This window comes from Acartia tonsa, chromosome 13 (genome assembly GCF_053477335.1).
Source record: "Acartia tonsa isolate MP-2025a chromosome 13, ASM5347733v1, whole genome shotgun sequence".
Taxonomy (NCBI): domain Eukaryota; kingdom Metazoa; phylum Arthropoda; class Copepoda; order Calanoida; family Acartiidae; genus Acartia; species Acartia tonsa.
The window spans coordinates 27067058-27088605 of record NC_137272.1 but is presented as its reverse complement, the minus strand read 5'-3'; the positions used below and the strand labels follow the sequence as shown (position 1 = coordinate 27088605).

The following is a 21548-nucleotide window of genomic DNA, read 5'->3' as shown; positions in this document are numbered from 1 at the left end:
TATAAGTTTTTTAGGTCAGTTAACCCAAATTCAGAGCTAGAATTAGCATAAGACTAATCTGAAACTAGCCCCAGCGGGCTAGGTTGGTGGCCCGCAGGGATTAAATGCATTATTTCCAATATAGATCTTGTTATATATCAAAATAAAGGTTTTTAAGGTCAAGAAACTCAAATTCAGAGCTAAAATAGGCATAAGACTTACCTGAAGCTAACCCCTGCGGGCTAGGTAGATTTTCCACAGGGCTTATGTGCATTTTACCTAACCTAACCTAGAAACTTACTTATTCTTTTTGGTTTTTTCCTTGAATAAACTGTGTCTATTAATAAGGACATTATTTTAGATAATCCAGCAAGTTGGGGACCGACCCCAGCGGGCTAGGTGGGTGGCTTACAGGGGTGTAGTGCATTTTTTCTAAAGTATGTGTTGTATACATCAAATTATAGGTTTTTTATGTCAAGAAACTCAAATTCAGAGCTATTTTAAGCATTAGACTGACCTAAGGCTAACCCCCGCGGATTAGGTGGTGGGCCTGCAGGGGTAAATTTTCCAACAAACTATAGGTTTTTAAAGTCAATTTGGTGCTAAAAACACACAATAGCAACCTGATGCTAGTTTTTTCGTGGTATGTGGTATACATTAAATTAAAAAATTGTATCCTATTAGCCTAAAAAATTCTTCCACCGCTAACATAGTACTATCAAAATTGAAATACTTTCAAATATATGCCATATAAATGTAGTTTAACCAATTAACCAGGAAAAAATATGCAGTTCACTAAATTAAGTTCAAATGCATTTCGTGAAACTACCCCTTTGAATTTCTGGACCTAAAAAACCTATAATTTTATGTATAACAACTAAAAATGCACTTAACCCCTGCGGGCCACGCACCTAGCCTGCTGGGGTCTTAAATCTTAAATAATGTTCTAATAAATAGACACAGTTTATTCCAGAAAAAAAACATAAAAAAACAAGTAAGGTTCTAGGTTAGGTTAGGTAAAATGCACTTAAGACTTGCAGGCAACCCACCTAGCCCGCTGGGGCTAGCTTCAGATTAGTCTGATGCTTTTATTTGCTGTAAATTTGAGTTTCTTGACCTTAAAAACCTATAGTTGGATGTATAACACATACTTTAAAAAAAAAATGCATTTAACCCCTCAGAGACACCCACCTAGCCCGCTGGGGTCGGTCTTCGACTTGCTGGATCATCTGAAATAAGGTCCTTATCAATGGACAGTTTATTTTAAAAAAAAACCTAAATAAAAAATATTAAATGTAAGTTTCTAAGTTAGGTTAGGTAAAATGCACTTAAGCCCTGTGGGCTACCTATCTAGCCCGCTGGGGTTAGCTTCAGATTAGTCTAATGCTTATTTCAGCTCTGAATTTGAGTTCTTTGACCTAAAAAACATATAATTGGATTTATCACAACATATATATTGGGGAAAATGCACTTAACCCCTGCAGGCCACCCACCTAGCCCGCTGGGGTCGGTCTTCGACTTGCTGAATCATCTGAAATAAGGTCCTCATGAATGGACAGTTTATTCTAGAAAACAAACCTAAAAAAAAATAATAAATGTAAGTTTCTAGGTTAGCTTAGGTAAAATGCACTTAAGCCCTGTGGGCAACCCAGCTAGCCCGCTGGGGTTAGCTTCAGATTATTCTAATGCTTATTTTAGCTCTGAATTTGAGTTCTTTGACCTAAAAAACATATCATTTGATGTATCACATCATATATATATTGGGAAAAAATGCACTTAACCCCTGCGGGCCACCCACCTAGCCCGCTGGGGTCGGTCCCCGACTTGCTGGATCATCTTAAATAAAGTCTTCATTAATAGACACAGTTTATTCAAGAAAAAAACCTGTAAAAATATAAGTAAGTTTCTAGGTTAGGTTAGATAAATGCTCTTAAGCCCTGTAGAAAACCAACCTAGCCCGGGGGGGTTAGCTTCAGGTCAGTCTAATGCTAATTTTCGCTCAGAATTTGAGTTTCTTGACCTAAAAAACCTATAGTTTGATATATAACAAGATATATATTAGAAAAAATGCACTTAACCCCTGCGGGCCACCAACCTAGCCCGCTGGGGCTAGCTTCAGATTAGTCTAATGCTTATTTTAGCTCTGAATTTGAGTTCCTTGACCTAAAAAACCTATAATTTGATGTATCACAACAAATATATTGGGAAAAATGAACTTAACCCCTGCGGGCCACCCACCTAGCCCCCTGGGGTCGGTCCCCGACTTGCTGAATCATCTTAAATAATGTCCATATGAATAGATACAGTGTATTTAAGTTAAAACCCTAAGAAAAAACAATTTAAGGCAAGTTTCCACATCAAAATAGACCAAAAAAGCCTAAAAACCCCATTTCCGCAGGGTTTTTCTTACCTAACCTAACCTTAAAATAAAATTTTTTGGATTTTTTTGCCATTTAGATGTAATACCTATAGGACTAGGCTTATATACCAAGTTTGAAGGGTCTAGCTCAATATTTAGACCATTTTGCTCACGGTTTAAGAGCTTATGTCATTACGCCCCCCCCCCCTTTTATCAACATTAAGCGTATTTAAAAAGTAAGCGTAATTTTAGTTTTTTTAGAGATCAAAATTAGGATTGTTAAATCTTTAGTTTTTTTTATATATATAAAAGTATAATGATATAAGCGTATTTAGTTACATATAAACACAGATTTATAAGGACAAACAAAATTAAATCTAAATAGAATATTAGTAGTTAATCTGCTATATAAAGTTTGTCAATTAAGTTCTACAATTATCTCTCAAGCCAAGATTGGATTGTTTTATATTACTTCTAGAAATATAAAAATACTAGTTGCTACGCCCCTAGAGGCTTAGAGAAGAAAATGGAAAGTCGATCTTTCACTTTACATTGTAGTTTTAAAACGAAAATAAAAAGATGAAATATATTGAGGGGGGTTCTTTAGAGGAGATATCTCCTGGAAGCAGGGTTGGCCTAAAAAAAACAAGTAAAAAACCCAAGTTGGGTTTTATTGGGTTTTTTAACTCAAAAAAAACCCAAAAAACCCGGTTTTTTTTAAAATGTACCTTTTGTCGATAATGTTAACTCTATTTTGACTCATAAGGAGTACTATTTTCAAACAAATGATTGATATTATAAAAACATTTTATTTTAATTATTGTATAACTATATTTCAACTGCTTATTTTTATATATAAGTAAAGGAATGTCTGTCCCTATGTACCAAAATAACTCCCTAACCACTGAACCGATATGGTTCTCAATTACAATTAGCTTCTCATGAGTCCGTTGAAGATTTTTAACTACTTGGGGGGGGGGGGGGGAGATTTCCCATAGGAGATTTGTGGTGCCCTCCCCCAAAATTGGAATAAACCTTCCTGGACCTATGAAAAGCTACCCTGTACAGGAGATTCATACCGATTCAGCGGTTAGCGAGATCCTATGGTACAGACAAACATCCTATTACTTTATAAAAATGATTTAACCTTATATCTTAAAATTCCTAGGTAATAATCTTTAGAAAACAATAAAACCCAAAAAACCCGGATTTTATTAATAAAACCCAATGGGTTGGGTTATTTTTAAAAAACCCGGGTTTTACCAACCCTGCCTGGAAGGGTTGAGATACTCTCCCCCTAATAGTTAAAATCCTTCCCAGGACCTTTGAAAAGCTTCACAGTAAAGAAGAACCATATCAGTACAGCGAGATCCTTCAGAACACATAGACAACCCATTACTTTATATAAGGACATAGGTATTAATATGTAATCAAATAAATGCATTATTATACAGGGATATTCAAATGGATGCTAAATTAATGTTCCCCAAAATTACTTACCTTTAAAAAGGAGAATATTAGCGGTTTATCTACCATTTACATATCCATGTATTTATAATCAATTTAAACATACTATAATATTTTTTTTCATATCAATAAATGCCAAATATATATCCAAAAAAATTAGGCAAATGTCAAAAAATGATAGATGTATCTAACTAAATAGGTAATATATGTATATATAAATGTTAAAGTTGTGTTATTAAATGCTTGTCTTTCTTATTTACTTCTTCTTACGACGGGTTCTGAAAAAGGAAACAAATTAACAATAATAAAACAACCCAACTACAAATCAAAATTAAATAAAAATTATCTTATTGCATTTCTAGAAATAAATAAAAAATCTTTTCAATATAAAATGTCAAGACAAAGGGATAAATCAATTCATCTTTCATGGCAGAGTTGGCAAAAGTCCAGGTTTTTCTAGAAAAGTCCGCGGACAATTGAAAAGTCTGGTTTTCACCAGTTAAATCATGGGAAAAAATCAGACATAAAAAAAAATTAAAATCTACTGTTTTTTTTATATACATTTTAATTCTTTCTAATTTTTTTCAAATAAAAATGTTGCTTTCTAAAAATAATATTTTTGTTGTAAATTCTAATGTTTTTATACTCTGTGTACAGTACAAGCGTTTTAATAAAAAATAGTAATTCAGGACCTTTTTGGAGGCATTTTTTTTCAAGGTGGACTTTTGCTATGGATTTTTGTTCTGGTTAAAACCGGAAAAAAAACTATGTGGTTTTAACTGCCCTGGACTTCTCTTGCCAACACTGTCTCATACACTTAACCTAAATCCCTAGGCAAAGCATGAAGTGATTTTAATACCTTAATTGTCTCTTGACCATGCTTCCTGGGCTTTCCCCGTGTCCCTCTGTGTCTGTTGGTGGCGTAAATACTGCTGACACCTAGGAAACAAATTATTAACTAAAATTTTGTTTCTCTGAGGAAAAACACTAACTATCCTAATTTTGTAGGTGTAAAAACCACTAAGAACAACCAGAAATTAGATTTGAAAAAAACTGAAAACATTAAATTTTTTTACAGGCTAACAAACACATACCCAACTAATTCGACATGAAACATAAAAACTATTCCATAAAATTACGGAAAACTATTTTCTTTGACTTATTGCACTAAAGGGGACTATGCACGCACGAGAGCAAGTGATTCTAGGCACCTTCTAGCAGTGATTCTAAACATTTTTTTGGTAAATATACTTGGGTTAGGTTTGATACCTTTAGTTATATCAACAACAACAAAAATAAGTTTCACCATGGCTTTCTATGAATAAAATATCATCAAATGAGTTCAAAGGTTCAAATAAAATAACACTCCAAAGCATTATCAAATGCTGGAAATTTACACTAAATAAATTGTTTACAATATTACAAGTTACCATCCCTTTTTCTAAATTATTATTTTCATTGAAAAAGTTTACTTTTGTGTCACAGCAGTTTGAACTCAACAAAACATTTGACAATAAAGCCAATATTTTCATATAAAACCATGCTTTTAGAATCATTTGTTCTCGTTCGTACATACTCCTCTGTTTAGAAAAAAATAAAAAAGCTGAACTCTTTAAAGATTAGATTTAATACCTGTGGAGTTGTAGAATAAAGACGACGTTTCTTCTTAGTACTCAGTGACGGAAGTGCAAAGTCTAAATTATAAAGTATTAAATTATTTATAAGTTTTTCGCAAGTAACACCAAAATGATTGAATTTGTGTGTATTTAAAACGAAATTATCTGAGAGTAAGCTTGATGAACAAATCAGTGTATTGTACCCCTTAGGATTTTAAGTAAGGGCTCCAACAATTTCTTTCATACCACGATCAAATGTTTATCCCAGCTGGCGAATATAACGATACCCTCCCCCCCCCTTTATGACTTTACCCCATAACATCCTAGACTATGAAGGAATATAATTGATAAATATCTGAGGACTATAGTAGCAACTTAAATGACGATAAAAATCCCCTCTAACAATATCCCCGTATTGAATCTATATTCATTGCTCCAAGCATCCACAGAATTGTAACACATTTTTTTTTACCTGAGGCTGAATCTTCGTCTTTTTCAACAGACTGATTGAAACTTGTTCCTAACTGGCGCTCCTAATAATAAAGAACATGATGATAAAAACTGATTTCTTTGTGAAACGATGTCTTTTTTACACTTACAGACAAAAAAACTTCATAGAATGTGTAGAACAGTTATTTATTTATCGCATCGTATTAAAAATGCGCAATTGTAAGATTAAACCCAGTTTTTTTCACCACAAGATGCCGAAGGCACAGGCTAAAAACTGTATATAATACGATGCTAAACCGGAACCGGTTCTCATCCATACGAAAAAACTATGTCTAGCATCGTATTATATCCAGCTTTCTACGTATATAGAAATGTACAATCATAAGATTAAAACCATTTTTTTAGCCGGTGCCTTTTTTATCCGCGGAAAGCCGTTTATAATACGATGCGAGAAATAACTATTCTCGTATTCATTCGAATCCGGTGGATAGGAACCGGTTCTCATCCATACGAAAAAACTATGTCTAGCATCGTATTATATCCAGCTTTCTAAAAAATATAAAAATGTACAATCATAAGATTAAAACCAGTTTTTTTTTAGTTTTTTAATCTTATAATTGTACGTTCTATATCCGCGGAAAGCTGTTTATAATACGATGCGAGAAATAACTATTATGATACTTTAAATTTATCTCTGAAGAAAAAAGGCGAAATACAAACAATTTTACTATGACAGACGCAAATCCTACTACTTTAGTAAATTAATTACTAAATTGAATGACTGAAAGTTAGAAAAAAATTAAAATCCTATGAATATAGGCAAAGATATGTTAACCTGAAAAATGTGTCTCAAAAGGTAGCCTTGGAAAAATATGATACAGACAAATTTTTAGGTCGTAGGACCATACAAAATGACGAGAAACATTATTTTTTTTTACTTGATTGAAGCTATGAAAACTTTATGCCTTTGTAACAAAACAATTGAAGATTGAAAGCAATATTTAAAGTTATTAATTATGTAATATGTATGTATAGGTATGTAAACTTATTAAAAAATAATAAAAATAGTGTTCATAATTAAGTAACTCAAGCTTACCCTGAGAACTCTTTTCTTGGCAGATTCAGCTTCAGCAGGGGGATAGGCTTCCTGAAAATAAACCACGATTAATTTCTTTTTTTTTATTTATCATTTGTGCTATGTATTTATTATTCATTTCATTATGTAATACATTTAAAATTTTAAACATCCAAGAAAACTATCTTAGAACAAATTAAATTCACTTGACACTTCTAATTTGAACTACCAAATCAAAATCCTCAATGTTTTTGAGCAGAAGAGAGGGAGAACGTTAAAACTTTAGAGGATTAGTATAACTTACTGTCCAATGTTACAAAGTCCCCAAAGTTTTATTTTAACGTTTTTTTATTCGTCGGCTTTACAACTTTGGGAACTTTAGTAAATTTGCCTTTTATATTGATTTATTAAGTTGAGTGTTTAAACGTTTTAACCACTTATCTAACGCTGAAGAGGGGATAACTTTAAATATCGTCATTGGGGATGTACACATCAATGAATCGGCCATTGTCTTATCTCTTTAGATCCCTGCCAATGTCACATCCCTTAACCCTTACAGATCGGGGGGGGGGGGGGGCTCCAAGAGCCCCCCCCCTCTAGTTTTTTCAATGTCATTATTTTTGTAGGTAAGATGGAGTGCTGTGACTTCATGACTTTTTAAGTTTAGTAATTATACGTCGGCAAGAGTTGATTTTATTAGGATATCTGGTCTGTGTCGGTCGTGGTGTCCGGTCAAAGTCGGTTGAGTAGCACCAAAATTAGAAAAAAATTCTAAAAAAATCTTAATTTCTACATTATGACTTTTGTGTATAAGGAGAAACCTAAAATTTTTTTGGTGAACACTTAGATATCAATGACCTTCTGAGAAAAAATGTGTTATGACCGTTTGACCGCTCCCTGACCGACTTTATGACCGATTTTTGTCCGGCTTTTACTTCAGACATATATCATGAATATCGTGGCTTCTATTACAGCTAGAGTCCTATAAATTTTTTTGGTAAATCCTTGAGCAACATCAAACAGATAAAAATATTAATCGGCGACGCCAACCGCCGTTTTACCGCCGTAACCGCCGAAAATGGCGGTTTCCGTTATTTGCCGTTTTTTGGCGATGATCAGAAAAAGTAATTTTTTTGTTATGAAAAATAAAAATTCGTCCTAGCTGCAAAATTGGCCGCTCTACCGCTGTTTTAAAATTTAGCGGCTGGCCGCTAAAAAACGGCTAAGGAGCGGCCTGGCTGCTATGACTAGAAAAAGTACTTTTCTCTAAAAATACACATGAACCACCAGAAAAAAATTTTACGTCTTTATCTGTAACAGGAGCCGAGATAGAGGGGGGGGGCTCTTGGAGCCCCCCCCCCCCCCGAATTTTTTAAGGTGGGAATTGGGGCCCGAGCTGTAAGGGTTAATGAAAATATCTAATACCTGATAACTGACGTTCTTGGATTTTGCTACTCTTGGTTTTCTTGTCAACTAAAAAACAAATAAGAATCATACCTAACAAAGTTAATTAAAATTAGAGTTTTAATTGACCCTCTCAATTGCTTTTCTTTTCAACTTTGTTTAAGGGGAGGGAGGGGTTAATGCAACCATCTCGTAATCAAAGTATAAATGGCACTTAGAATTTGAATTTTGATCTGAAATTTTGCATGAGTAATCCTTGGTAGGTCTATTTTCCCTAAATCGAACAAAAAGTTGGAAAAGTAGCGGCTAACGGCTCAGCCGTTTAGCCATTTTTGGGCTATTTTCAAGGGAAATTCATCACGAAACCTATCTCCACATAATACTCTTTCCCGCTCCAAAACGTTTTTAAACGGTTCTAGCCGGTAGTTGCTGGTACTAGAAATCTAAAAAATGTCTTTTTGTATCAATTCACATGATTTAAAGCAAAAATGTGTTACAAAAAGTTGATTAAAATACCCCAAAGATATACCAAGTTAAGTTTAAATGCAACAAAAATAAGAGACAAAAAAAAGCGTAAATCGACTTTACAAGTGAATTTAGATTAACAACGATATCAACAACTAGCTTAAAACTATCCCAATGCATGGATCTAAAAATAAAACAGCCTAAAACCATCCCTATAACTTTGTGAAGATTCCCAAAAAGGAGAGCTCAATAGTTTAGTAATTAATAAAATCTTCAGCTTAAGACAAAAAAAACTTGCTACTTTGCATAAAAGGATTATATTATCCCAACCTTTTTCTTTGATGGTTCGTTCTCATTTTCTGAATCTTCAAAGCTGGCTCCGTGACTTTGGCCCGAGGACAATCTGTTTAAGTGGATACATTTTAATTTTTTTTAATTTTCAGTATTCCTGGTACCATATAATGATACTCCCCAAAAAGCCTCTAACAGCACTTTTTGATATTTCTTTTCTAGGGACGATCCCCCTAAGAAATGGTACTTCTCTCAAAATAGTAATAAACCTTTCCAAAACCTATGAAAAGCTACATATTGTAAGGGAGAACCATACCGGTCTCAAGGGTAAGGATATCTATCGGTATACACACACCGATCCTGTTACTTTTAAAAATGGAAAACTATAACTCGTCCGGTTGTACGTCATAAAATAGATTTTGGATGCGATATGCCTTGGCTATTAATTTTTCAATAAAAATGCTTTATCTAATAATAATATATCCATTCCTGGTAGCTGCACGACTTTTGTTGCTGCTCGCAGTCGCTCCACTGGCGGCTGTGCGTCCTCGGCCGCGTCTGGCACCACTTTTGGTGCGGACAACCGGTGTACATGCCAGCAGACTGCTGTCATCGTCCGCATCCTCGAGCTGGCTGGATTCTGTGATAGTGATGCTCACAGCACTCTCGGCTCCGGGGGACAAAGATTTTCCAGTCTAAATAAATCAGGAATCTTAAGGGATAAGACAATGAAAGAAAAATTGATGAACGTTTACAAGGATGAAAGAAAAAATTTATCTCTTATTAAAATTATTGTTTAAAAATTTTGGAAAAATTAACAAATCAAGATTTAATTAAAGTACCCAAAGTTTTTTAGCTAAGCAATTAAAAAACGAGTTAATATGTACAACTTACGGTACTAATGTATTTAAAAGTCAAATGTTTGTAAACAAAGTCTTTGGAAACAACACATACATTAGGATATATAAGTTGGAAGGAATTTTAAAGTTAGAGGGAGATTTGAAATCTGCATACAATTTTAAGGTTTTTTTTTTATAAAATTCGTTTTTTGTATAATTCTTTATCTAAAAGCGGAAATACAATTTAAGTTCATAAATTTTGACCATTAGGATAGGCGGATAGGAAACTACCTGCGCTCTAATTGGTTGAATGATGTGCGGCACTTAAGCTTCTCCTATCAGAGCGAAGATAATTTTTAATTCACCAATCACAGATGTCAAAATTAATTAACTTAAATTGTATTTCCGCTTTTAGATAAAGAATTATACAAAAAACGAATTTTATAAAAAATCCTTAAAATTTGATGCAGATTTCATATCTCCCTCTAACATTAAGATTCTTTCCAACTTATATATCTTGACATACATACCAAAACTGCAAGATATTATAATAAAACTGTAATTGGAGTCTTCTGTGATCTTGCAAAATGTTTTGATACAATTCCACACCATATTTTAATTAAAAAGTTGTTAAAAATTGGCATTAATGGCATTGAACTTGAATGGTTTAAAAATTATTTAAGTAATAGACAGCAATTTGTACATGTAAACAACACTGACTCAACAAAGCTGAAAATAGATAGAGGCGTCCCACAGGGCTCTATTTTAGGACCAATTCTATTTTTAATCTACATAAATGATCTTAAAAACTGTACTGATTTATTTACCCTATTATTTGCTGATGACAGTAATTTTTTAATTTCTGGTAAAAACTTTACAGAGATAAAACTGAAATTAAACAATGAACTTAAAAAGATATCTGATTGGTTTAGGAGTAATCAAATGAGCTTAAATCCTGATAAAACTAAAATTATGATATTTAATAAAAACGAAAATACTATTGATTGGAATGCTCTTAATATTAAGCTAAACTTTAACAATGAAAATGAGTTTGATCCTGAGAAAATAAAAATCTTAAATTATGTCAATTCAAGTAGCAATATTCCTGCAATTAAATTCCTAGGTGTATTTATAGATCCTTCTTTAAATTTTAAATATCATGTAGAACATTTACGTAAAAAAATTTCTAGTTCCTTATTTCTTATAAATAGAGCTAAACATATACTGAATTTAGATAGATAAAATGCTTTTTCATTCCCTTATAAATAGTCATTTACTTTACTGTTTACCTGCCTGGAGTTGTGGTCTTAAATCTACTATGGAACCATTAATTAAATTGCAAAAAAAGGCAATAAGAATTGTTTTTAGTAAGAAACACATCTCACACACAATGCCTTTATTTAAAAAAAAGAATGTCCTTCCTTTACATGAATCAGCTAATTATTTGAAATTATTATTTATGTATGATTTTATAAACAGTAAGCTACCAAGTTCCTTTCAAGGTACATGGCTTCGCCGTAACCAATTACATACCAGAAATCTTGGAAACTCAAATATGTTTGATGTTAAAAAGCCGAAGTTTAAATCTATTGAAAGATTTCCTAAGTATCATTTTCAAGAATTATGGAATAACCATTGTAATAATGATTTATTAACCCACAATCAACCAAGAAAAAAATTTATTAAAAATCTAAAAGAATCTTTGTTATCAAGCTTAATTCTAGTGTGTAACAACCCATTATGTCAAGAATGTAGATAAATTTATATTTCTTTTCAATATTGTTTGAAATCTGATAAATTAATCAAAATTTATTTGTTTAAAATTTTTTTAATTTCTATTATTGCAATAATGGTGTGAGACTTGTATGCCCTAATCAATCCTTCCTATTATCATTCTTTCCTCTCCAATATGATTTCATTTATTGCTTATTATCTTTTTTTTTGTCTTATTTATATGGCCTGTATGAAAACAATGTGTGAATACACATTACTGCATACTCCTATTTTTTAGGAAACTGCCATTTGGGAAGAAAATATTTTTATAAATTAACTATATCAATAAAATTTTCTGTATATATAAATGTATATAATATTCATTTAATTCATTTATTATTGTAGTTTTTTTTTTCTATGTATGTACACCCAAGAATAATAAATCTAATCTAATCTAATCTATTATTCGCTAACATACGATCATAGTTCCTATTCTCTGATGAAGTTGACCTACCATTTTGCTGAGTTTAGCATTGGTGTCTCTATATTCAGAGATGACCATTTCACTTGCTCGCTTTATTCTTTTCAATTCTTTCTCATGCGCTGCAGCCTTTTCTTCCTAAATGTAAACATAGTTCTTCTAAAAGGGTAGTATCATGTAGTATTCTTTTAGCTTTAAAGCGAAGCTTTTCTATAACTAGGGCCTGTAAGGCAATCCTTACGTACCGGTTAGCTCATTTAGTTAATTTAGGCATGTTAGAATTGTTAGATAATAGATTTTCAAATTTAATTAATGATCCCTGTACCAATTCGGTACAATTTAGAAGGTATTAGAACTGTATAGCCGTACGTCTATTTAATTCATGCAAGTTTTTTGACAATTTTTTTTTATAATATTTCTAATCATCCGATTTGTGGAACAATGATTCCTAGGACAGCAAGGTACACTATTTTGACAAAGAATCTTTATAATAATATCGTAAATGGCTTTCAATGATTCTACAGCCACGGGTGGTTATTTACCTGGATTCTGATTAGTTGAGAAACTTCAGCTTTTAGATCACAATTTTCTTGCTCCAATTCGTTCAACTTCAATGTTAAATCCTAAAAACGAGAAGTTTATTTTTTGTAGCGAAACTGCTCTTTAATGCAAAATACCCGTTTGTCATTCTATTGGAACAAAAGAAAAGTTCAATACTTAATAATCTATCGACAGAATACTAAGCTGAAGGCTAAACATTATTTCTTTAGTTGCTATATTCCCGACCCTTATTCTTTTCTCTCGGCTTGAAACCAATTTAAATCCATCCATTATTTACCTTTTTATCATCGGAAATTTTTTTCTTGTTATTTTCCTCCAGGTCTGATTGTGCTAATTTTTCTTGAAGAGTGGCAATTTCTTCCTGTTTCAATTTTAAATAAATCTTTCATATTTTATTTCTATTTTTATATGAGAACTAGCGGATGGACCACAAGGAACTCTGTGCTCGAAGGTTAGGGAAAGCAGAAAATAACCTAATGCCATCCCAAGACTTGAAACAAAATTAAAATAGTCTAAAACCATCCCAAGACTTAAATGAACTTTCCATAGAATGGAGAGCTGAATCGGTTTAGTAAATATTGAAATAATGAGCTACGAACAAATTATAGCTTATGAAAATTAACGTATAAATACAAAGTTGCCTGACAAAGATGAAGAAAATATATTAAATCAACAAAAGAAACAAAAAGGAATTTTTGATTAGAATCAAAATTAAATGAAAGTTTTATTGAAATTCCTTTGAAGCTGATAATTTTTTCTCTAATTCACTAATCCTTTCACCAAGGCTTGAATTCTAAAAATAGAAGCTTATAATATTTCTTTAGGTCCAAAATGTTCATCGATAAAAACTTTCTACCTATTTCATTTTAGAGTTCTTCTACTGTTTTAAGCATGTTTTTAACGACTTAAAAACTATTAAATATTTAAACAAAACATTTTACCTCCTTTTCCAATTTTGAAACTATTTTTTGATGTTCCTTAGATTCTTTTTTATGGAGCTCTGTATTTTCCTCTAAATTCTTCTCAAGGGACCTAAATTAGATTTTTATAAATGATAGTACAATGGAGGACAAATTAATAACTTCAGCCCCCCCCCCCCCCCCAGCAATTAGGATAAACAAAATTACTCCTTTAGTAGATTAAAATTAGATAGATTACAATCAACCCTAAATTTTTCATTCCCCTGTCCGCATACAATGCTTACAAAACATACGCTAAGAATATATTATATGCTACACAACATTACCTATTCTGTAGATTACAATTTGTGGTTGAAACGTTAGGACAGTCAGTCTAATGAACCAACCAATCAAAATTCAATAAAAGTTCCCAAAGTTGTAAAGCCAACGATTAACAAAACGTTATTACAGAACTTTGGGGGGTAGAGTAATAAACAGCCCAATGCCCCCTTCCCTTCCTGGTGCATACCTGACTTTCTCAGCACTTAGTTTGAGATCAGCTTCAATCCTGGCGCATTTCTCTTCAAATTTAGCTATTTCACTTTCTAGGTCAGCTTTGCCTTCTTCAATCTAAAAAGGTGTTTGATAAGACTGTTAAACTTGGCACTAGCGGCTACTACATCCCAAGAGGAATCTTGGAGCGCTTTAAACAGGGATTGAGGGTCAAGGGGAAATTTAATTTGAAGATAGGAAATACCCAAAAGGGGCATAAATTCTGCAGAAGAATTTTTTTTCCCCGGCTGCAAAATATCTAAATTACTCAGTACTCACTCACCCACCCCTAGTTTTTTCCTTCAAGGAGGGGGGAAAACTTTTCAGTACCTACTTTATTTTACTCATTTTTTACGCTCCCATATATTTTTTAAGTTTTTTTCCCAAGAAGGGGAAAAAATTGATAAAATGTTTACAGTACAATTTATTTTTTATTTCCCCAGCCTATAACTGGGGATATTTAAAAATTGTAAAAACCTTAGAATTGCTGGATTCTTTCAATTTAGTAGCCTCTGTCTCTAACTCAGTAATCTTAAACTCCTAAAGAAAAATAAATTTTTAAATTGCTTCTTTATGCATTAATTTAATCAGTAGGCACTTCTCTGTTCAGGGATGTATATTTTGCAAAATATTCCATTTTTCCGCCCCTAATTTTTTTCCATCAAGTAGGGGGAAAAATAAGAAAATGTTTTCAGTACTCTTTCTTTTCATTTTTCCCCCTCCAACATATTTTCAGGACTATTTATTTCTTTTGCCCCCCCCCCCCACTTTATATTTTTTATTTCTTCTCCCCCCCCTCAAAGAAAAAACACTCCCAAGAGAAATCGCCTCAAAAAAAAAATAACATTCCAAACATCCCTCCTTATTCATCTATTACACCTACCTTTTCAACCATAATATCCTCTAGCTCCTTGATGTAAGCTTCTTTAGTAGCAACATCTTTCTCCAGCCCACCAACTCTCCCCTCCAGCTCAATTATCTTGTTATTCTCATCTAAAACAACAACAAAAATATTAAAAGAATTTGCAAGGACATTGGGCGGTTTCATTGAAAGTGCCTAAATGAGCAGAGAAAGGCCCCCCCCCCCTAAATTAAAAAAATAAAATTGGAAGGGATGGTTTTTCGTGTTTGTTTTCCACTTAAAATCAAAAGTTGCAAAATGTGAGAAAATTAAAAAAATAATATTTACAAAAAATTTTCCAAGGTATAAGAGGGGGGGGGGGAAAGTTCTGACACATTTGCGTAAACAGTGAGTATAGGCTTTATCTTTGGACTGAGAGGATAGGTGTTATTAGGGATAAAATCATTCTTATATGATGAATTTCCCCCAGATTTAAGATTTCTTGGGTAGGCCTCCAGGTTCTGCAGCTCCAGGTGGTCTCTGTACAAGTAAAAATGAAAAAAAAAAAAAAATTTTTTTTAGGAGTGAGATGTCAGCTTATGAGACAAAATATTTATGTTTTTTCTACAAATATGTGAATAACAATCAAAAAGAAGCATATTTTGTTTTATAAGTTAATCTCTAACTCTTCAAAAATAAAATCTTATTTTTAATTTTTACCTGTACAGAGACCACCTGGAGGCCTGGAGCTCCAGAATCTGGAGGCCTATCCAAAAAATCTTAAATCTGGGGGAAATTCATCATATAAGAATGATTTTATCCCTAATAACCTATCTTCTCAGTCCAAAGATAAAGCCTATACTCACTGTTTACGCAAATGTGTCAGAACTTCCCCCCCCCCCCCTTGGTATTTTATTGTAGGAAATTAGATTTTTTCTAACCTTGAAAAAAAAGGGAGTCTATAAATAAAAGCTTCCATAAGTTGTGAAATGTTCACCTGTTTTATTATCAGCTTCATTGAGTTTGTCTGTAAGTACACAAATTCTATCTTCTAATTCTTTCTTCAGACTTCTAAACTTCTTGATCTCCGATTCATGTTCCTATATGATGCATTTTAAAAAGTTGCAAAATTTCTCTATATTTTCACATCTATTCATTAGTAAAGAGAGAGGGAAGAAACGTTTTGTGAAATGAAATAAGAGGATAAATTGATATACATATCTGTAAATGATAAATAAAATTACCCCTTCTGTAGATTAAAATTATAAGTTAAAAAGATGGAGACTGTTAGTTTCAGAACCAACAAATCAAATTTCTAAATAAGCACCCAAATTGTTTCAGCAGAAAATAAAGTATTTAGTACCAGTATAATTTACAATCCATTTTACCCTCCTTTCCTAGTGAAATCCAATAATGTTTTAACAATACCTCTTGTATTTTCTTTAATTTCTGATGTGCTTCCTCTGGTTTAGATCTTAACACTTCTATTTCTTTCTCCATAGTCTTTACAACTTCATCATGGGCAGTCTTGGCAGAGTCTAATTCTGCTTCCAAGGATTTTATCCTGAAGAAACAATAGGTTAATCCAGATACTGAAGTAAAAAAGATGTATGTAAGAACCATATGTCTGTCAGTATGTCCACTTTCCTATTTTTTACCAAAACATATCATATAGAAAAATATTTTCCACCAAAATATGTACCTAAACAGTTTTTTTATCTCTTTTTTTTGTAAGACATCAAAATTACTTGTTCCTTACAAAAAATAAAAAAAAACCTTACTTTTCTTCCTTAGCTTTTTCTTTTTCATCAAATTCAGCTTGAAGTTTAATGGAAGCTTCTTTAAGATTTTTAATTTCAGTCTCTAAGTTATCTTTATCTGTTCTGAACTGATCCATTTTAGTTTCAAGTTCTGTTAGCTTTGACTTTTCTGTAGCTAAAAGATTTTCTATGTCAGTTTTGGAAGATCTTTCTTGGCTCAATTTTTCTTCTAATTCAGCTTTGGAAGATTTTTCAGCTGTCAATTGACTTTCAAGTTCTTTTCTGGCGGACTGTTCAGCGTTGAGTTTATCCTCAAAGTTAGCCTTTTCTGACTCCAGCTGTTTTTCCAAATCAGCTTTAGCTGATTTTTCTGTTTCAAGCTGTTGTTTCAATTCAGTTTGGTCTAACAACTGAGTTTCAACGTTATCTGAAATAAAATTAAAGTTACCAAAAGAAAGACCAGTTCAAATTAATTCAATCCTTAGGTATTACTAATACTCAGTATCATAATTTATGTGAGGTTGATTATTAACAATTAAATCACACAAATTATCTTTCTATCCATGTTATTGATCCTACTAGAATGTTTTAATGTTCTTATTTACTATCCAAAAACTTGGATTTGGTGTTAAATAATTTACCTTTTTCTTTAAGTTGCTCCTTTGCATTATTGAATTCTTGGTTGATATTTTCCAGTTCTGAGCTTACCCTATCATTTGTGGTTCTTAAGTCATTCAACTAAAAGTAAAATATGAATAGGTACATGTCTTGAAAATAGTTTTTTTTTATCTATGTATCAAGATGTTTATCTGACGCTTAAGATATCACTAACCGCTGGACCAAAATGATTCACATTGACAGTGAAGCAGGTCCAGGGAAGGTTTATAACTATTTTGGGGAAGGGTACCTCCACCCTCCCAATAGAAATCACCCGTGGAAAAAAACCTTAAAAACTTATTAGAAAGATCACATCGAGGCTAACAGGCGCATATCTGCTCGTATTAAATATTTTATTTTAGATTTTTCCATTAATATCTATCACTAATATTATCAACTTACTTGCAAGTTAAGATCATCTCTCTCCTTCTGAAGTTCTTCAGCATGACTTTGGAGATCTTTACATTCGGTTTCCAGTATTTCTTTCTCTTTTACAACCTAAGAAAATAATCTATAATATGAAATGTAAACCTATTTTGTTGACTGAAGCTAAAGATCTCGGAAATTGCTAGATCGAATTATTTGGGGTTGTAATTTTCCTGACCTCCAGCGTCATCTCTGAGAGGCTAATGGCGAAGCAACTAGTTATATACTAAAATAGCTGTGTGTGTGTGACAAAAATTGCACCAAAGCTTGGTTTTGTCAGGGTAAGGTTTTATGATATTTTGATTCTGTTTTATAGAATAAGATAGATTGTAAAACATTTTGTCTTTTAATTCAGATAAGTAGATATTAATAGATAGATAAATAAATAAACACCTTTTCTAGTTGAGTCTTTAAATTTTCAACTTGTTCTTCCTTCTGAATAAGCTCCTCTGTAACTTCAAACTCCCCTGTTTCAAGCACGGATTCAAACCTTAAATAAGTTTAAATGTCAAAAACCAAGCTTTAAACAAAGCGAATATCATTTTTGAAAACGCCCATGGAAGCAGAATTAAAAGATATTCACTGTTTAAAAATCTAATTAAAAATGAACAAGATAGATTTTCATAAAAATTTGCCAAAAACTTGAAAGATTCGGTTGAAATATGCCTAATTAAAGTGACCTACAGACATACAGACACACTTTTTTGAGATAAAACTGTCTTTTAGTGGCACGAAATTGTAGTCGAAGAGGTATTTGAGTTTGACATAATTTTATAACCAACTTTAAATAACATTTAAGGATTTATACCAACAGACAAATGTAATAGATAGAAGCATCCACAAAATTTACAAATACAAAACAGAGTGGTATGTCATGGTCCATATCTTACCTTTTGTCCATCTGTTTATCTTCCTTCACTTTGTCCATTTCTTTCTTGGTTATCTCTGCTTCTTTAAGTGAGTCTGCGAGTTCATTTTGGGCCTTCAGTAGACATTAGATATAAGAAAAACTTGTAGAGGGGTACGATGGTCATAAAAAGCAAAATAACTGTTAAATCAATTGAGTTCTGCTCATAAAATGTAAAAAAAAATCTTCATTTTGATAAAGAATTTTGAGGATCTACAGTCCATATACAGTTGTGCAAAAAAATTAACATGTTCACAAAAACATATTTAAAGCTAGCATGGTTTAGATCTTCCATTTTCCCATCCTTGCCTCCCTGACCGTAAATATAATATATCCAATGTTCCTTTATCAATTCTTGCTCAACAGATTCAACCTTCTTGGTAGCTTCAGCTAGGTCGTTCTCAAGCTTTATTTTAGCTGCTGCTAGTTGCTCTTTTTCTGCTCTCACCAGAGCAAAATCGTCCTAAACACATAAATATTTATTTATCGCATCGTATTTTTCCCGAATGGTAAACTAAAAAATTCTAGGATTAAAACCAGTTTTTATTGGCTTGAGCAGGTCCAAAAAACTGGCATAAACTTTTATTTCATTTTATGGAAACTTTTATTTCAAACCATGGAAATTACTACCTTTATTAATATAGTGAGACAAAAATAGTTTGCTGATTGATATTTCTGGATATTTAATGACTATCTTAAAAGTTTCTTAACTCATATTTAAACTACGCCACTTATGAATTTATAATAGAAAAAAATAGCTGACCTTGTCAATGATCAAAGATTCGTCTAATTTCTCGTCTTTATTGTTTGTCAGATTCTTTAAAGCTTCTACTTCTAGTTTGTAATCAGATAATTCTTGCTTCAGTGTACTATTCTTTTCCTAACAAAGTTTATAAATTTTAAACATTTAGAGGTTGAATCCAGTTTTAGCTAAGGGCGGAAAAAAAATGGCCCCCGATCGAATAAACTAGATTTTACCCCCAAATGATTTAATCCAAAAATCTAGGAATGGTATTACCACCCTTACCTTCCACCCAATTTTTTTGATTAACTCTACAATTTATACAAACTAAAATATTTTTTTCTCCATTAACCAGTGTGGGAGGGGACAGTGGACTGTTTACATTGCATTAGTCCCCAAAGTTTATAATAACGTTTTCTTATTCGTTATCGATTGTAAAATTATATTTTAAAGTTTGACAAAAAAGAAAATTGACCAATATTAAGTTACTGTGTGTTGTAGAGAAGAAATTACCTGTAATTGTGATATTTCTTGTTGAAGACCCTGTGTTAGTTTCTCATTCTCCAATAAGTCATTCTGTTACAAAATAAAAATTAAATCCTTGTTTTTTCTTATTAAAATGATAAACATTTGATACATTAAATTAATAATTCTGATGATAATTGTCAACAACGTACAGACAACAGGAAATTAGCCTGTTTTCGGCCAAATCATTTCCAGTCGTCTTCAAATTATCAAGTTTAATAGAAAATATCATTATTATGATTTTTATCTATGGCATAGTTTTAGCCAAGATTCGAACTCACCTCCCGAAGACGAGCATAATCAATCATAAAATGCAAATCTTACGAACAAAATGATATTTACTGAATTACAAGTATGCATGTCCGAAAGGCTAGGGTCATTTCAAAGAAAGCTTTTTATTGGTCCAAGAAAGGTTTTGTTCCATAGGGATATTATACAAAAAAAATCAACACCCTCCCCTCTTTCTCGGGGAAAAAAATAATAATTAGGATTTAATTTCCTTGAGTTCATTGCATTGAACTTTAAGTTGTATCTCCTCGCTACGTGCTTGTCCAGACTAAATAAATAAAAATATAAAATCTGTCATTCTAAAGTAATGCATAGCATCTCTCATATTACCCTTACTTATGATGGCTTTTTACTGTGTCACATGCATTTTGAAATATTAGAGGGGAAAATTTGCCTAAGAACTTGAGTTACAAACAAACAAACGAAAAACTATCGCCCCCCCCCCCCCCCCCAATTTCCAATTTAATTTCAATTGCTCAACAAGGCTCTTTGATGCCAGATTTTCCATTACTACAAGACAAAGACAATTTACTTACAAATAAATATAGAAGATAAAGTATCTTACTTTGATATCAGCTAATTCAGCAAGAAGAGCATTCTTGGCAGAGAGCAGCTCATCTTTCTCCTCCTAAAATATTTAGATTTGTAAGTTTTGTAATGATCTCTTCCAGTGTCGCTTTAAAACCGATTAATATCCGCTGGATTAGAACCGGTTCTCAGTCATACTGAAGCATTGTGTGTATATCCAGTTTTGTTAGCCCGTGCCTTCGGCGTATCAGGGCTAACTAAACTGGGTTTTAATCTTATAATTGTACATTTTATATCCACGGAAAGCTTTTTTATAATACGATACGATAAATAACTATTCCTTGGACCTTCAAAGTATTGCCAAGAAATTTTTAAAATGATGAGCCACATAACGCTACGAATGCTGGTTAATTAAAAGAATTAGATTTGATTCTATAATATTTTAAATTAAACCTGTAGAGCTTGAATTTTCTTGTAAGAATCATCATTTCCAGACTTGGATAGCTCCTGCTTAGTTTCATCTAATTCTTTCTTCAATTCATCTAAACAAAATTTAAAAGGGTTAAATTGATGGTAAAACATTGTTTCAACCTACCAATGTTTTAAGTAAAATAGCCGTTTATAGTCCCTTTCGTGGCAACGCACCTTAAGAGGCGATTCTTCGTATTTTTCACAGTAGCTTTTCTCCTATTTCTAGCCCCTGCGGGGCCAATTCCCCAACCC

At 32.4% G+C, this 21548-nt stretch overlaps 1 protein-coding gene across 1 annotated transcript in view; it reads right to left on the bottom strand.

The window, feature by feature from the left end:
- Positions 1 to 3610: 3610 nt before the first annotated feature.
- Positions 3611 to 21548, bottom strand: part of LOC145334975 (uncharacterized) — a 39074-nt gene continuing 21136 nt past the window's right edge. Inside the window, exons 30-58 of the mRNA XM_080180624.1 lie at positions 21279 to 21367; positions 20863 to 20925; positions 20511 to 20565; positions 19998 to 20062; positions 19506 to 19622; positions 19089 to 19205; positions 18726 to 18820; positions 18229 to 18325; positions 17812 to 17907; positions 17394 to 17490; positions 16774 to 17179; positions 16421 to 16556; positions 15990 to 16092; positions 15035 to 15144; positions 14629 to 14691; positions 14129 to 14229; positions 13642 to 13732; positions 13439 to 13493; positions 12978 to 13063; positions 12682 to 12762; positions 12173 to 12277; positions 9595 to 9801; positions 9146 to 9217; positions 8372 to 8419; positions 6968 to 7018; positions 5894 to 5954; positions 5438 to 5499; positions 4665 to 4744; positions 3611 to 4083 (exon numbers count right to left, since the gene is read on the bottom strand). Of these exons, the coding sequence (XP_080036750.1) occupies positions 4062 to 4083; positions 4665 to 4744; positions 5438 to 5499; positions 5894 to 5954; positions 6968 to 7018; positions 8372 to 8419; positions 9146 to 9217; positions 9595 to 9801; positions 12173 to 12277; positions 12682 to 12762; positions 12978 to 13063; positions 13439 to 13493; positions 13642 to 13732; positions 14129 to 14229; positions 14629 to 14691; positions 15035 to 15144; positions 15990 to 16092; positions 16421 to 16556; positions 16774 to 17179; positions 17394 to 17490; positions 17812 to 17907; positions 18229 to 18325; positions 18726 to 18820; positions 19089 to 19205; positions 19506 to 19622; positions 19998 to 20062; positions 20511 to 20565; positions 20863 to 20925; positions 21279 to 21367 (2831 nt within the window). The 3' untranslated portion in view covers positions 3611 to 4061. The remainder of the gene's footprint in view (positions 4084 to 4664; positions 4745 to 5437; positions 5500 to 5893; positions 5955 to 6967; positions 7019 to 8371; positions 8420 to 9145; positions 9218 to 9594; positions 9802 to 12172; positions 12278 to 12681; positions 12763 to 12977; positions 13064 to 13438; positions 13494 to 13641; positions 13733 to 14128; positions 14230 to 14628; positions 14692 to 15034; positions 15145 to 15989; positions 16093 to 16420; positions 16557 to 16773; positions 17180 to 17393; positions 17491 to 17811; positions 17908 to 18228; positions 18326 to 18725; positions 18821 to 19088; positions 19206 to 19505; positions 19623 to 19997; positions 20063 to 20510; positions 20566 to 20862; positions 20926 to 21278; positions 21368 to 21548) is intronic.